Here is an 18,480-nt window from a genome sequence, read left to right on the forward strand (position 1 = left end):
AACAGTTCTCCTTGCCTCCAAGTCCCATGGGCATCAGGCAGATGGGCCCAAGTGAATGCCTGCAGATGAAATCTGAGCTTAGAAAACTGAATCTCTTATACTGGACGGTAAATATGCCTGCCTTTTGCTCTGGAGGGAGGTATTATCTCTATCTTCCAAACATCCAAACATGTCAAACACACATTCTCGACAAAGACTGTCTAAAACAGGCACCAGTGTTCTGCTCACAGGAACTTCAAAACACAACCCTCCCAGGGAACCGAATTCATTGGGTTCCTCCAGGGACTGCACGGTGTCAAGCAAGAGTAGACAATAAACAAAGATTCATTTCCAACCTGTTTCCTTTTCTGCAAAGTGAGACCACGATAAATATTTGCAAAATGAAAGAATGATAGGCAGTAAGAGCAGATTAATTCTAGGGAGAAAGTTCCCCCATGTGCTATAAAAACCCAGCAGATTTCAGTGCAGGACTATCCCACTTGTAGCCGGACACTTGACCTGAACTAATAACAGGGTAGGGGAGAAATTGTGTCATCCAGCTTACCCCACCAGCCAGGTCAGGAACCTCTCTTCAGCCTTCTAAGCCTCTGTTCCAGGGAAAGCTCACGAGCTCACAGAGCCTTTCACTGCAATTCTGAACAGCTCAACTTGTTACAAAGCCTTTCATTTAAATAAAATAAAATCAGCCTCTTTGTAATGTCTACCCACGGATCCTAGTTCCACCTTTTTCAGTGAGTCTATTCCCTCTTCCATAAAGTTTCACTTTAAATGGTAAAGGACTCTCAATACTTCTTTCTTCTCAGGTTCAACACCTCCAATTTCTTCAGTTGTTTCTTCCACAACATGGTTTCCATGCAGCCCATCATTTCTTCCAGTCCCCTTGAAAACGGTAACACCCATGTATGACTTACTACATACCTGCACTAGTCTAAGTGGTTTACACATAATAATTCATTTGTTCCTGCAACAACCTTGTGAACTAGGTCCACTGTTCGCCCTTTTTACACATGAAGAGACTGAGCTGTGTGTTCGAGAACTTTTAAGTACTAGAGCCAGGCCTCCAATCTGGATACTTTGGCTCTTAAAAGGTTCCCTATCCTGCCTTTCAAGACGTGGTACTCAGAACCGACACAACATATGGTGTGACCAGTCCACGCAGGAAAAGGTTTTATATCCCATAATATGGGCACTATATTTCTAATAACGTAGCCTTAAATGACATAGTATTTTTGTAAATATTGAGTCCAAAAATTATCCAAGATCCCGCTGACAGTAATTCCTGAGAAGCTCTCATCCTATACTTGAGAAATTTTAAAACCAAATGCACAAACATACACGCATCCCTGTGCTCAACACCTTGGGAAGGGACGCTGCAAGTGAGGCACATGATATAAATTACTGAGTGTCTACTTTATACACCAGACAACGCAGTGGTTATTTTGCACACAGTCTAAAGCAATACTAAAACTGGTCTGGTAAGGCAGCATCACTGCACTTTTTACAAATAAGAAATCAGAGGAACAGAGAGGTAAAGCAACTTGCACACATGTATACAGCTAACAACTTCAGTATTGGAATTAAAGCTAAGTATACTTGACTCCAAAGCCCACGCCCTTCCCACTTACACATGTTATGAAAATCTGTTTTTCCTGCTTTCCACTCCTGAGCTGCAGGACTGCACCCAAGTCAAGCTATAGATCAACATAAAGAGAGTCGAGTTGAACTGAAGATGTAAACAGAGCACTTGGCAGCATTTTTTTTTTTTTAGTAGTAACAAGCTTTTTTTCTTACATTATTCTTTTTTTTTAATTGAAGTATAGCTGATTTACAATGCTGTGTTAATTTCTGGTGTACAGCATAGTGATCCAGCTATACACATACATATTCTTCTTCATGTTCTTTTTCATTTTAGGCCATTACAAGGTATCGGCAATAGTTCCCTGTGCTTCACAACAGCAATAGTCTAATCTGGACAAGAAGGTCTAAAAAGCATGAGCTAAAAGACATGGAGCAAAGAAGAAACTATCTGAAGTTTCCACCCAAACATGCCTTCGAGTTACTGAATCATACTTTAGAGATTTTTCCATTCCTATCTCAAAACCATTATGCTTTATTGCCAAGTTCATGGAGGAACATCAAAGCATAGATCGCAGTTAGGCTGGAAACAGAGACATTTCTGGATCACTGAGGACTTTTCACTAAGACAGCTCTGGCATTTTGCATGATGAATCACATCTCTAACCATGACTAATTAATCCCAAGAAGGAACTTATTTATCTAATGGGCTAAAAGGACCATGGTACACGTGTTAAGCTATTGTTAACAGTACCTAGTGGGAACATGTATGCTAAATGGTTCTCATGAATTCACAGCCATCAGCTCCAAGCCAGCCCTATAAATAAGCATAAAAACCCAGGGTACATAACTGCAGATCTAACACTGAATTTGTCAGTTTCCTTTTTTGATACCCGCTTGTGTATTTCAGTGCAGCTGGTCAAGTGTTTTGAAAGGAAAATAACTAGTCACCATCACTGGCTCCTTCCACAGAGCAATTTTGCTTTCACTTTGGACTTAAGAGTAATGGAGTCCAGACAGGATAAAGTACACAAAAGTCGATATTACTCTTCAAAAGACAAAAGGAACATAAAATAAAACAAAAAGGACACCTATGAAAATAGTCACCCAAAGGTAACCCATCACTCAAGAGGAACAATAACCTTCAGTCAAAGAACAAGCGGATGCAAGAAGAAAAAGCACAAGTCTAGAATACTACCATTAGGGATGCACCAGAAGTGTCTTACTCCTCTCACCAAATCATGTCAAACCTGAGGTGTCTGAAATTTTCAAGCTCTCTGACCTTCGGCAAGTCACTTAACATCTCTGGGTCTGTTTCTTTCCTTGTCAAACAGACAAAATAATAAGCATACCTGCCTCACCAGGTTATCATGAGGACTGGAGAAGTGTGTGAATGTGCTTTGTAAAATATAAAGTGCCCTCAATGTGCGGGGTGACCAATTATTAGCAAGAAAAATAAATCATCTATGAATCACAACATTGTTAGCCTAAATCCCCTAAAGCCTCCCCCATTCGAAAATTCCTGAGGATGTATATTTATGAACTGAGATTGGACCTTTTTTCTATGTTTTTATGGTCCTAGTACATTAAGTGCTTAGGACAAGCTAAATAATGAGCAGTAGCAAGATGCAGGATCTGGAGAGGTCATGGAGTTCCCTACCTGGAGACAACTGCAGCTGGATTATCTCACACAAAGAAATGTCTGTTCAAAAATCTCTAGGCAAGGACCCACAATAGTTACATTGACCCTATTTAGTTCTTTCAGTCATTGAACAAATAATTATGACACACCTATGACTCAGCAGGCACTGTTCTAAGTGGCTGGAGATACAGCTGTGAATAAAACCAATCCCTCCCTAATGAAGCTTACACCCAGGTTGGGTTGGGGAAGCCAGCATCAAACAATCTAACATGTGGAGGTGGAGGCGGGGGTGGGGAGGGGCGAGAGCAGTGATAGGAAGAAACGAAGGCGGGGTAGGAGGAGGGGGACTCTTTTACACAAGGAGGCCAGGAATGGCCTCTCAGATCAGGATGGCAGTTGAACGGAGCTTTCTAGAAAGCTGGGGGAGAGAGGGATGGCACTATCTGAGGAAACTGACTCCAGAGACAACAGAAGATGCACCAGCCCTGAAGAAGGACATGTTTGGCCTGTTCAAGGAACTGAGAATGGCCAGGAAGTCCATGTGCTTCAGAGAAGTGCGAGGGTGACAGGGACAGCAGATGAGGTCCAGGAGTAAGCTAGGAGCCAGATCAGATACCAATTTGCAGATTTTTACTCAAAGTGTTCTTTGAAGTCACTTGGGAGTTAGCACCCAGGCACAGCATAAGAGCTTTCAACCAGCATTTAAATGGTGAATGAGTAACTATTTACCCTCTCATTCTTTCCTATCTCTTTCCAAAATAATTTGAAATGGTTTGTACAAGAAGGTGCATAATACATATGAGAAAGGGGAACTAGTCAAAGAGATGCAGGACAACAAAGCCATACAAGTGTAAAACACAAGGTACACAGGTCATATGGATAAACAGTGTATTTGAAATGAGCCCCCAATCCCACTTTGAGGTTCCTACTAGCCAATGCAAAAACAGAATGACAGCCAGTTATATAATTCTCATTATCAGAAAGATTCCAATTCTCCTAAGGAAGTGAACTTTAAACTAGTACTAAATTCTAAAAAAGGTTCACTTAAAACAATAAGGAAGATATTATACAATATAGTGAACAATGTCCTCAACAGCTTTCTAAAAACAAAGTAATGGGGATGGGGCAGGGATGGATATAGCTCAGTGGTAGAGTATGTGCTTGCATGTGTGAGGTCCTAGGTTCAATGCCCAGTACCTCCATCAAAAAATAAAATAAAAACAAAGTAATTTTACGTGGCCATTTTTTATACGTTCCTTCAAGAATGTAACATTACAACACAACTCAGACCGAAAGACTTTGAAAGACTGAATTAAGCTTTCCAATGATCCACTTTAACCTACAAATGTGTGGAATTTAAACAACTAAATGGATCAGATCATGTTTCATTAACTTCCTCCTCTCAACAAGCCTTTTGATAGTTCCAGCCGACCAGCAGTTCTTTGAAGAGCATCCACAGTACAAGCGCTTGGTGTTAGAGGGCTAACAGAGGACTGTCACACACTGTAAGACAGAAAAGCACGAGTAAGGCTGACAACCAGTTGTGAAAAATCGGCCTGACCATGGCTCTTACCTGAGCCTCAAGACTGCCAGACTCACTCTGGAAGCTTTTTAGGGCTGTGAGAAAATATGCTGTTTACCCAGTCCATGCTTTCTGTTACAGAAGCCTGAGCAGAATAACACACCACCCTGTAAGACCCAGGGAGCATTATTTTTCCTGGGTAAAATCTCAAGGCAAGTGTCATCAGTCACCCCATTTAACAATAGCAACATACTCTTCCCCAAGAAGAGTTAATTGCCTGATCAAGTCTCAGATAACTAAACTAATTAACCTGCTATAAGAAATATTTAACATAATACACCTGAATTTTGGTGACACCTGCAGAATAATTAGCATTAAGTCACGCTTTCTGAAAACAGTTAATATGCTTAATTGTCGACTAAGGGCATTCCTTGTTGGCATCCTATGACCTCCCCTCCAGGAATAATATAGATTAACGAAACAATTAATAGAAATCCCTTCAAGCAACTCAGAAAAACTAATTACAAGTAAGGCTCCACATATCCAGAAATCACTTATCAGGAAGCTACAGCTCTACAGAGCAAAATCTACAATGAGAATCAAATCTCAGTGATCCCCATTCTGGGAACTCCTCAAAAATGGGCCTCTGAGCAGACAAACTAGATGTCGCTGAGCCCCTGCACGTTTTATGCAAGCAGCTGACCCCACAGTGAGCGTGGCCTTCTCGCCTGTTAGGACAATTCTAATGAATTGTTTTAACTGCATAACAGAACGAGCACCAGAATACTGACAAAATATCGTAACACATGATCATACAGCCAGAACTATTATTAAACTCTCAACAAACATTCAAGGGTTAACTAGTTTCAGAACCTCACTCCAAGTAGGAAGAAGATGAACAAGTAGCTTATTGATCTTTCTAGAACCTAACATTCCTTTCTGGTTTTGATCACAACACAGGGAGAAAAAAAAAAGTCTAGAGCTGACATGATTCTTGAAAAAGTGAATTCTATTTTCTTTCCCAGACCGCTTTTAACTAAGATACTAGGTTACACTGTTAGATCCACTCAGCCCTTATTTCAAAGGGTGAGTCAAGATTTTCTTTTCCTTTCAAATATGTAACAGCCAACCTACAAAAATGCCTGACAGGAACAAACACCTATTTTGTCAGCAGGGGCACTAAAGACAGTTCTAAGCATGAGTAGAGTGAAAGTACAAACTGAAAAGGAGGAAAAGCGGTTACTAAGACTATAAACCCTAACCAGTCAAGTTGAGAAACGGTCTTCAAAGCCTATCATACAAAGCAGAGCACTTTATGTAAGATGAATAGTCTACAAACACTTCCAATGAAATATAAAAATAAGAGACCCTCATTGTAATTCTTGGTTGTTTGAAAAAAATCAGACATTAAATGTATGAGACGTGTATCACTATATAATCACATAAGATATGGCTTCACTCAAAGCATAACCAAATCTACATTACACTTTTAAATCGGATTTTATTATATTGAATTATACACTGCAATTGCTTGTTTCTTAATTATGTCTTATTAGATCCCACAAAATACAAGATAATCCTGTCCCAACTGATAGCAATTCAAATGACAAGCCCCTCTGAAAAAGTTTTCTGATGCATAAAAACAACATCCTTTGATTCACTACAGAGATTCATTTAATACCAAGTGACAGGAAACAATTTCTGCTTTCAAGTCAAGTGAAAATTCACTGGTGACTTACCTCAGACAGCACTTAAGCCCAATTACTACACCCAACACATGCAGTTTTTCAGTATTTCAATTAACTCAGTTATACAAACCACTTTCAGAGACCGAAAGCTATCAATCTTGTAGCCAACAGAGAAGGCCGTTACCAAAATTAAGTGAAACCACCCCTACTAAAGCATAAAACAGCCCAGGGATGACGAAGTCCACATAAAATCTCCCGCACCCTGACTGAACCAAACTTTACCTCTTTCCATTTCAAGCCCCATATCGTTAAAGCACTGTCTTTAGTCACCTCATTTTTCACCTCCAGTACAGTAATTTTGTTACTACAACACATTATAGTATTTGATAATTTTTTAACGTGTATGCTATTTCCTAATGAGAAGTTTCTAGGGAGTTCTTCAGAAACACTTTTTTAAAAAAAATAAGTCACCTTTAGTGTGGTATAATTCCTGTATACTACACATATATCAGATGTACAATTTTATGAATTCTGATAGATTTATATGCCTATGAGACCACCACCACAATCAAGTTAGCTAACATTTCCATCACTCCCCAAGAGATGCAAATTTCAAACTCCCAATTTATCCCTTCCCACCCTCTTTATGCCCTGGTAACCCTAAGTTTGTTCAGTTTGTGAGTCTAGAAACAGGGTTTTACAAGATATTATTAGATGGTATGTTGTAATGGGTCATTCTGGAAATTCTGGGTTACACAAATTGAAGTAGGTTTCCTAACTACATTCATTTTCAGGAGACTTTAGTATGCTCATGTACAGGTGTGTCTGGGTGGAGGGGACATGATTATGTAGCATTTCTGCAATTTATCTACAGAACCTTGTAACTCCCACCACCTTCCCTCTCCCCAGCATATAAACGTACATACAAAACATATGTTCTTATGGAAATTTTCAAACACGGACAAAAATTAAGAGACTCTGGAACAAACTCAGCTTCAACAATTACCAACATATTCCCATCTGGTTTCATCTATACCATCCCTGACTCCAACTTTCTTCCCAGTTATTCTGAAGCAAATCCTAGACAATATCATTTTTATTGGTATATATTTCAGCATGTATCGCTTAAGAACAATTTTTTTTTTAAATAGCCATATCATTATCTCAGCTTTAAAAGAATGTTAACAATGCTAACTGGTTTCTTATACCTATTTTCATGACGAAATTAGGTCCTAAGGGCTACTCAGACTTTAACACTCATTCCATTCACCTGAGAATCATTGTTAATCACTGTTGAACAGCAGGTTCAGCTCAGGTGGTGCTTGAGAGTCTGCACTTCTAACACATTCTCAAATGATTATTTTGAATAAAAAATAATGTCTCCCATAATATTCAGCACAATGATAGGTACCAAGTTTCCAATGGAAAAACACCTTCTGAATTATGTGCCTCTGGGTTTTTTTGCAAGGGCTTTATTAACTTTTAAAACAATAAAAAAATTTTTAAGAAGGTTCTAAGGATCTTGAAATACTTTTTCTTACTGTGTCAATTGATACATGAGAATTTTCCCTCGTAAATTCCTGTTAAATGCTGAGTTTCTATGTTTTTCAAGGTGAAAAAAACACAAAGGACTGGCTACTATAAGGACCAAGGTTGTAACTCATTTCATAGCTTGAAAGGAGTTCACAAAAATACACGAGACAGCTGAGTATGAGACAGTGGGGAGCAGAGCCCACCCCTGCAAACCGGAAAACGCAACACAGGGCACAAGCATCCAAATGCAAAAAACAAAAAAACAAGACGAAGTTACGACCAACAGAAAGACCACCACCCAGAGAAAACCCATTTACCAGCCACGCTAGACCTCAGGCGAACAATAAACAATACCATCACAAGTATTGAATGAACAAAACCAAAAAGAACTATATTTTTTAAAATAAATAAATATATAAACAAATGCATACTAGTTCTAAGGCATTTCTAAGAGTTCTAAAGGAAAAGTTCCTCAAAAAGTACTATGTGAAATAAACTAAATACTGTGCAAAATCAGAAAGAAGTTCAGGGCTGAGATACCTAGTTTGCTTTCCTGCCACCGCTTTATTTAGTATATCTCATTACCTTTTCCTTCCTCTCTGAAGCATATGCAACCCACAATCTGACCCATGAAAATTAATCTTTAAAGATTTTTTTTAATATGAAGCATTGATAGACTATTACTCATGGATTGGATAAAATAACAAGAAATGATTTACCCTCCCACCCGAAACAACTAACAAAACAGGTTTCAAAACCTTGGACATTAAAGCTGTCAGAAGTTTCCAGAGCCCTGGAGAGGAGAGCTTCACAGAACACTCTGGAGAGCCGCAGAGGAGCTGCTTTAAGTCTTCACCCGAGCATGCGTGGTAGAAAACTACTGAAGGCCACGAAAAGAACCACCTGAAAGGATTAGCGAGAACAATTACCTGAAATTGAAAACAGCCAGGATGAAAAGTCTCATCCTTCGCAGAACGCTGTGCGGGGTACTCAGAAGGACTCTGCCGTAGCACTGAGGCAAAATGGCCCTCGACTGAATGTTGCTCCCGCTCCCAATTAGCAAAATTTAAAACAGGACCTGAACAGCCACGCTGTTTCCAAGTGCTTAACCACATCCCAGAACAAAGCTCAAAAATACTTAGAGGAAAACAAAAATATCCACTATCAGTACCCAAGAAGATAAAATTCACAAAATTCAGCATCCAAAAAGTACAAAGGAAGCAGGAGCGGCATCAATCAACTCAAACTAACCCAAAAATGACAAGTGATAAAATTCGTAAACAAGAACATTAAAACAGTTATAATACCTATATTCCATATGTTCAAGAAGCTATGGGAAAGACTGAACAAGTAGACAGAGACATTAAAGATATTTTTTAAAGAGCCAAACTGTTAGGTAGCTTAGATAGAAATAAGCACTGGGAAGGGAGAGAGGAAGGGGAAAGGAACAACCCAGAAAACGGCAGTGTGTCTGCATTCATGAAAAAGGACTCCAGAAATTTTAACTTTCTCTAAATGAGAGCCAGTAAAAGAAGCCAGTTAAAATCAAAGCACTGCCGGTGCGCGTGGGATGGGGCGCTGGTATAACCTGACCCAATGAACCCGCCCAAAAGGGGATGGGCGTGCCAGAGCGCAGGGAACCTGAGTTGTCAATCAATCAGTCAATCAATCAATCAATCAGGAAACCAGGATCTAAAAACAGGAAAAACAAAGGAACCGCGCCATTTTTCCTCTCTTGGATTGGCCCGCTCCCAGTTCTCGGAAGTGGACTATCTTTTACTATTTCTTTTTTTACTTCACTAATAAAAATCTTGCTTATATCATGCTTTCCGTCTCTCGTCAAAAACTTTTTTTTTCGGGTGACTAAGGACCGATGTAATTCTTATTTTCCTTTCCCCGGTAACAAAACTTCTTAGAGAGCAAAACCACAATCTAATAAAAATTACATTACACGGAATTAACAGCAGATTAGGAACTGCAGAAAAGATTAGTGAGCTTGACTACACATCATTAGAAACTATACAAAAGGGAACACTAAGAAAGAAAAGACACTCCCCCCCCAAAAAAGAAAAATAGAACATCAGCAATCAGTGAGCTGTGGGAGAATTTCAAGTGTCTTAAAATACTTAGAGGTACATCTAACAATATGTAAGACTTGACACTGAAATCTACTCAAAAAAAAAAGTGCTGAGAGGAATTAAATGGAGAGATACCTTGTCCATGGATCAGAAGGCTCATATTGTTAAGATGTCAAATCTCCCATATTAATCAGTACACTCAACGCAGTCCCAACCAAAATCCCAGCAGGTTTTACTTTATAAATTGATTAGTTAATTCTAAAACTGACATGGAAAGCAAAGGACCTAGAATAGCCAAAATAACTTCGAAAAAGTAGAATACCATTGGAAAGCTTACACTATCAATCTCCAACACTTATTAAAAAAAAAAAAAAGTAATCAAGACTGTGTGGTATTGTCATTAAGACAAACGAATGGAACAGACTAGAGAGTCAGGATATAGTCCCATGCTGGCCAACTGAATTTTGACAAAGGTGCCTAAGAAATTCAGTGAAAGAGGTCTTTTAAAAAATGGTGTTGCAACAACAGAATATCCTTACAAAAAAAAATTAACTGGAAAAAAAATTGACAGGGATGCTGGAAGTCTCCTCTATCTTGACATGGGTAGTGGTTACACAGGCAAACATTTATTTAGCCTCATACTAATATGTGTGTACTTTCTATATGTATGTAGACCTCAAAAATGGAGACAATAAAGTCATATAAGTTTAGCATATAGAGTAAGATCCCATATTCATTTAAAAAGATATTTCTGTCTATTTATCCAACATTTCAGAGAGAGAGAGAGATCTGAAATTAGGTTCACCTAATATCAATGATAGTAACTTACGGAGGATACAGTTCAGAATATTTTTTACTTTCATCTTCACATTTTTCTAATTTCCCTTGTTTGAAATCTTTATAATGAAGGTATACTATTTTTATAACAATGCAGTGATTTTTCAAAAACTGGAAGCAAAGATATTAACAATAGTTAATTCTGGGTGAAGAGAATCAGTTATTTCTATTTCCTTCCCTGTAATTTTCTATATTTTTTAATTCCCCCACTTAAAAAAAATTTACATAACCAAAAACATATAATATTTATACTATTTTGTTGTGCTAAAAATGTGAACTGTATTATAATTACAACTATTAAGCCTCTGCTTGTACCTGGATAAGATCCACATGAAAACAAAAATAGTATTTTGAAAAATGGGATTTTTGGACAATGTTTCTTTGATGATTTTTTTAAACAAGTTTGTGCAATATAATTTTCATAAAAGAAAATGGGAAAAGCTGCAATGACAACTGTGCATAGAAAGACAACAAAAAGCATGAAATGTGGTTGAAGATCCCACATGCATTCAACAACAGAGAAAAGATAATCTTTTCAACAAATGGTGTGAGAAAAACTAGATATTCACAGGGAAAAAAAATAAAAAAGAATCTAGACAGAGGTGTTATAGCCTTCACAAAAATTAACTCAAAATGATTATGAGACCTAAATATCAAACTCCTAGAAGTCAGCATAGGAGAAAATTTAGATGACCTTGGCAATGGTCAGTAACTTTTTAGCTACACCAAAGACATGACCCATGAAAGAAACAAGTGATAAGCTGGATTTTATTAAAAATTTCTGCTCTGGGAAAGACAAATTCTCTGCCTAGAGAATAAGAAGCCAAACCACAGACAAGGGAAAAATATCTTCAAAACACATATCCACAAACATCCAACAGCATTGTCTAGATGACAGCAGGGCAAACACTCCCCTCTCAATCATGCAGTAGAGAAGAGTAAATAGGGACAGTCCTCAAATACGCAGTTTCTGGCAAGAGCATGGAAAACTACAATATACCACTTGTGGAAGTGTAAATTACTGTCTTTCTGGAGGACATCTTGGCTCTATCCGTCAAAATACAAAACACACATATATTCTAAAGCAGCCATTCCATTTCCATTGCCATGAATTTATACCATGGATATACTGCCCAATGTACATGAATGCTCACTGGAACTTATGTTTAACAGAAGGGAAAAAAAAAAAAAAACAGAAGTACGTGTTAAAAAGGGAGGACTAGGGGCCACCAATTAAATATTTTGGTGTATCCATGTGACAGAATGCTACATAGCCACTAAAAAAATGAGAAAGATCAATGCACTGCTAGAAAAGGTCTCCAAGATAAAGAAAAAGAATTGAACAAAGGTTCAAAAGTGTACACAGTATGATCCCTTTTGTTTTTTGTTTGTTTGTTTTAGTGGAGATACTGGGGATTGAACCCAGGACCTCGTGCGTGTTAAGCGTATACTCCCTATCACTGAGCTACTACCCTCCCCCTCGATTTGTTTAAACAATATATAATATATAATTTTATGACTATTTCTTAAGTACATATAAATACATAAATAATATTATATATTAATATAACTACTATACACATAAATATATATTCTTTTGTTTAAAGATCACACATTCACACACACTTAAATATATTTTTCTCAAGGAACCACAGGACACTTAACAGGGGTATGTTTCAGAAGGGAGATGAACAGGGAGAAAAGCCTACTTTTTTTGTGTATCTTTTAAAACATTTGAATTTTCTAAATATGTAACTAACTTTAGAAAATTATGTATATAATTTAAGAAAATCATATATATAATTTTTTAATGGCAATAAGGGTTATCTAGGGGAAGAAATTACATGCCTTTTGATTTGCTTGTTTATAGTCTTTCTGTCTTCAACAAACATTTTACATTTTATGTCTGTTCATATTTTATATGTATATATACACACAGAAGCATACATATAGCTAAATCTAGTTTCTTTAGCTGACCCTCAAATTATCAAATAATTACCATCTTACTTCAGTTAAACAAGGTTTCCTGGTTATAAAGAGAACATTCTGAAAACTGGAAACATTCTAGTCAACCTACCAAGGATACTTCTGATGAAAAAATTATATTCTGTTTGCTATCTAGCAAACATATTCAAATCAAGTTTCTAACCAGAGGAGCTGGTACTCCTGGAAAGGAGAAAATGAACATCTGAGTGTCTTCTCTGTGCTAAACTGTGCTAGGTACTTTTACATTCTCCTATTTAATCTTTCCAAACCCCACAGCACATTGCATTATTATTCCATTTTACAAGTGACAAATTAAGACACCAGGGCTTTAAGCAATGAGTCCAAGGTTATTTTACATGGATAATACAGTAAGTTTCTACTAACTATATGAGACCTCCCACTGAAGACTGTGACCACATTTATCTATAAGAAATGGCTTGGAAAAAACTGACCATATCACTCAACATTAAAATTCTACGCCTCAAAGCCTGCAAGAAATTTCAACGTTAAAAATTACACAAGGTTAGAAAGTAAAACATGGGTTCCCAAGATATTAATTCTGCATGTTTAGCCAGAAAAAAAATGGGATTTTGCCCCTCACATCCATATATGCTGTCAGGTGCCCCAGGACTTCCAGAAAGTTTATACATGTTTAGTCTCCAGATATTCCAGCAGTGGTTTTCAAACAGTACTGCATCACTAGTGTCAAGACTCCCCAGGATACAAAGAGAGCTGGAAACCCTAAAAAGTATGAGACAGGCTCAAATAAAGAGAGGAGTTGGTGCTGGAAAAACAACACTAACCCCCCAACAACAATATCCAGGACGCTGCTCCAAACAGCAACCACACTCCTTTCCTGCCACAATCTGTGTCATGGACCTCAAAGCTGTCTGTTCAAAGCTCTGATCAAAATGTGGCCTCCTTCAGCAGTTGACTTTGAATTAAATACAGGGCTGACCAAAATGCTCTCTGAGGAGGAAAGGAATTTAACAGGTGTCTTCAAAAAAGGATTTTCTAAGTTTTTGAAATTCCAACTTCTGTGACAACATGAAAGTTGATGAAAATGTGAGCCTTTAACTGCCTTCCAACCTCCTTGACATCTGTAAGCAGAGTCTGTCTACAAAAGCTCTGCTCTGAGGTTTCAATAAGGTCTCCTCAAGTCACAGCCGAAGTTTGTCTTCCCAATTAAACCGGCTATTAAAGGCCAGCTTACAAAGAGCAGACAGTCAACGTTTAATTGAGAAGTAAATCACCTAACAGTAAGTGGTAGACACATTTCCCAATTAAAAATCTGACAAGACCTCACAAAAATAAAATAGCATCTCCAAAATGCCATCTTGCTTATTTCCTGTTTAGAAAGGCTGCCTGGACAGAAAAAAAAAAAAAAAAAAAAAAAAAAGCCTGGGAGTGGGGGCGGGGGGGGTGAGGGGGAGAATCAATAAAAAAGTAGGAAAATGCTGTGTGTGTCCCTTAAACTGTCCAAACTGTACATCAGCAGGTAATCAGGACTCCGTCCACTCAATTAGTTCCATTTTAAAGGGCCACTGGCAAGACTTAAAACCAAAAGCTGTGGTTAACAGCAGCTTCCAAAAGACTCAAGCCCAAACATTGTGTGTCTCCTCATCAAAGCCCTGCCTCATGAAAGAACAACTTCTTCGGCAAAACCCCGGAGTCAACCCTTTGAAACTTCTGACTGTCCTGAAGTGTTTAGTTACAAATTTCACTTACAAGTCCCAAGGTACTTAAATAACCCATCTACCACAGGTAACACTTTCATTGCAATTACACTATACTTCTTTAAATTATTTTGACTTCAAAATACTTTAAAGTGATGGACTTCACACTAGCAAAATAGTCATCAATTAACTGTTTGGTACCATGGCTGCAAATAGTGATGAGATTTAGATATTATCCATGTCTACACTTACCCTGTCCTCAGGGCAAACTCCTATCCACCTGTAGTTTTTCTGCTAGTTAAAACTGTAATGATAAATGCTGTTCCAACTATTAAGGATAGTATGAAAACGTACGATAGTGTTATGCTAATATATAATGTAGTATAGAAATGACATTTTTTACATATCAGAGCAAGAGAACTGAAGGAGAATTTTTAACATTATTCCACCATTCAAATAGGAAAAACAACTGCTCAGTGATAGAAAAAAACGAAGCTAAACTAATCAAACTTTTCGAAAGACAATGGACTCTATCACTAGTAAGGAATTTATTTTGTGACAAACTGACAGGTCCAAGGAAATATGGAAGAAAACTGGCACGTACCAGATACATCTTCAGGGATGCTCAGATTTTATAAACATGAGACTAAAATGGTTTTTCTTTTTGAGGCTTGTTGCCAAAGCAACCAGGAAAGCTACAGTCTTTGAGAGAGAATTTGAAAAGAGGTTAAGGATAAGAGGAGGTAATCAAAGTTTTATGTGAGGAACTTAGAATCATGAATGCAATGTTTCAAGGGTAACACAAAGAATACAAATTGAACTGATAGACAAAGCAACTTCAGAGTCAAAGAACAATTTACTAACAAGAAATATGCATCCCTCATTCTTTTTATTTCCGTATTATTGAGATATATTTGACATATAACACTGTATTTGCTTAAGGTGCACAACACGATTTGCTACCTGTGTATGTTGCAAAATGATTATCACAGCAAGTTTAGTTAACATCCATCACCTCACAGTTACAATTTTTCTTATGATGAGAACTTTTAAGAGCTACTCTCTTAGCAACTACCTTCCTCTTTCCATTCTACCCTGAAGTACCCTCCTCTGACTCCCCAACCCCCACCCCAAACATCAAAGTACACTACCATTGTCCTCTCATCCACTGCCACTGTTCATGAAATTTAAACCACTGGGTATGTTCAAAAGCACATCAGAGAGGAAGCAACAAGGAGAGTGAGCAACACTCTCACTACAACATCAAAATGTTCCTGGGACTCAAAGAAATATTGAAACACTCCACACTAATAACATTCAGGCTTAAGCAAGTTCATATGCAACCATGAACCCCCATCCTTACTAAACTTGCCCAGGATGCTAGATGTGGATGCTCCATTATAGCTTACTGATAACAGATAGACTAAAGTAAAACTGTCATTCAAGTGATCTGAGGTGGTCAAGGAAAAGAAAGAAAAATGACAGACAATAACATACAAGAGAAGTCAGAGTAAAAGATGCCAAATCATGGTGGTAACGTGAAGGTAATACAGATGGATGTAAGAGATACATGGATAACTACAAAATCGTATTCCATTTATCCAGCAACAGGAGAGTCTGCCTGAGCAACACAAAGGAACAGCCAACCAAACACAACGTATGTTCCTGATCAGTATCAGGAAAAAAGCTTTAGTTTGGTTTTCAGGCATTTCTTCAAATATAGGAAATTTTGGATAAATTTAAACAGCCTTTAAGAAAACTGATATATAGCATAAAAGAAATGAGTAGAGACTACAAAATCATAAATACACAGGTGAGACGGTACATTTGTATATAGCCACTACCTTCTCTAATTTCCACTCCACTTCTATAGGAAGCAATCACTCCTTCTCCTGAACTCCCAGCACATCTCACCCACCTTTTCTAGTCTTATATCACAACTGTTACTCACATATTTTATCCCTCAAGTAGACTATACTCCCAAGGGCAACATCAAGTCAGATTTGTCTTTGCAAAACTCAGGGCACCCACCCATTCATTCAACAAATATCTACTAACTCCATAGAAAGTGCCAGGAATCATACAATAAACTGACACTAAATTCGTACTGTTTAAATGAATATTGACAATTAAGCAGAAAAAAAGTTCAAAAAAGAATCCAAAAAAAATTCAGGTATTATAGTTCCACAGGGATTAAGATGGAAAACTACAGATACTCTAGTCGGAGTTTTACTGTCATGAGAAACATTTACTACCTGTGTATTGTCACAGCAAAAATGTGGGTCCAACAATAGAATAGCATTTCCTCTGTATGGCCTACCAAGTATACTAAGTATTTCCAAACACAGAAGAATTATCTTCTTAATCCTAAAGAAAATTTAGTAATAATGATTTCATATGCCACAATCTTAAATTAGAGTCCCCTAAATAATACTCTTGAGGTGGATCTTTATCAGTCCATGAGAGATGCGCTGTTTTAAAAGTTTCATCTGTTCATTCATTCAAATGCTTATTAACCACCAGGTACTGATGGGCCTGGGTTTTAAAAAGATCATTAGGACACTCCAGGAGCTCTCCAAGAACTCAACCAAAAGTTTAGCGTAAGTGGAGGGGAAAGGGGGGGGGCGTTTTATTTTACGAAAAATACGTAGGTTGAAATCCAAATGCTAACAACGTAAAAACGTTTCATGATATAGTTTATTCAAGTTGTTTCTCGTCACTCCCTGTATCATCCTTAAGGGTGTCTGAAAGGGTTCCCCAGCCTTCAAATTTCACTTTAAGAAAGAAAAGCCCCTAAAAGTTTGCCACTCCCACTCCCACCATATATAGTCTGGGAAAATGATATGCACAAACGAGAACTTGAAATTTGTTTTGGTTTTTTTTAAAGAACAGACCGAGACAGGAAGGCAGAACAAAAATCAAACACAGATGTGTGACTTCCAACCCACAAGTTCACTGCAGGCTCTTGTATTTGAGGCTGTGGCCATTCACAGGTGGTTGGAGGTGTCCAACATGAGCGAACACAATCTGTAACTCGTAACAGGAGTCTCCGGACGTCAGGGCCTGACACCCAGAAGTCCGGGGAACAAGGCGCCTTTACCGTGAGCGCTGCTGAAGGCAAGCACTCAACGTTGTATGAGTAAATGAACACACCTGGCTTTCCCTACCACGCCCCAGACAGTGTGCTTTTGGGGCCCGGGCCCCTAATGGAGAGCTCTGGCCCTAAATTAGGAAAACACTGTGAGGCTGGGCTCCTCCCTCAAGCACAACCCAGAGAAAAGGGGGGAATGGTGGGGGCCCTTGGGAAGGGCTAGGGGGAGGCAAGGGGAGGGGTCGGCAGGGTGGAACCCGGCAAACCCTTCTCCCTCCCAAAGCGGAGGTCGAGCCGCCGCCCGCTGCCCCCTGTACCCTGACCCTGTCTCCTGCCTCCCTCACCTGATCACAGAGATGAGCAGCCCCGAGGGGTCTTTGCTTTTGCTGACTGTGCCTCTGTATTTCCCACCAGCTGCTTCTGCCGCCATCTTGGTGCGAGGGGGCGAACCCGTGGGCTAGAAGGAACCCACGCGTAAACTCTGTGATTGACCTCTCTGGAGAGCCCACCAATGGGAGAAGAGAACTGCGGAATCACGGACCTGAACAATCCAATCGCTGGAGGGAGGAGGCGGGACTGAGGCAAGGGTCGCGGCCCGACTCGCGCTCTAAGCATTCTGGGAATTGTAGTTTTCCTTCCTCGGTTCTTGGACGCACAGGAAAACTAAACCACTACGACTTAGGGAAGTCTCCTTTTGTCTTCCTTTATATTTGTTTTGATCTTCGGGTTTTTCCCAGTTTCCTTGTTTTTAGAATTTAATTAGTTTTTTAATAAAACGTATCTGATGGTGCCAAAAAGTGAATGTGGGGATGTGTATTTAAGTAATGTCCATCCTTGATGTCCATGTGCAAA

General features: G+C 38.6%; 1 protein-coding gene across 5 annotated transcripts in view; it reads right to left on the reverse strand.

The window, feature by feature from the left end:
* Positions 1-18,127, reverse strand: part of EXOC4 (exocyst complex component 4) — a 698,015-nt gene extending 679,888 nt beyond the window's left edge. For all 5 annotated transcript variants that reach the window (XM_010947518.3, XM_074367038.1, XM_074367039.1 and 2 more), the window contains exon 1: positions 17,973-18,127. In XM_010947518.3, the coding sequence (XP_010945820.1) occupies positions 17,973-18,058 (86 nt within the window). In that variant the 5' untranslated portion in view covers positions 18,059-18,127. The remainder of the gene's footprint in view (positions 1-17,972) is intronic.
* Positions 18,128-18,480: the final 353 nt, after the last annotated feature.

The sequence above is a fragment of the Camelus bactrianus genome, chromosome 7 (assembly GCF_048773025.1).
Source record: "Camelus bactrianus isolate YW-2024 breed Bactrian camel chromosome 7, ASM4877302v1, whole genome shotgun sequence".
NCBI classification, from domain to species: domain Eukaryota; kingdom Metazoa; phylum Chordata; class Mammalia; order Artiodactyla; family Camelidae; genus Camelus; species Camelus bactrianus.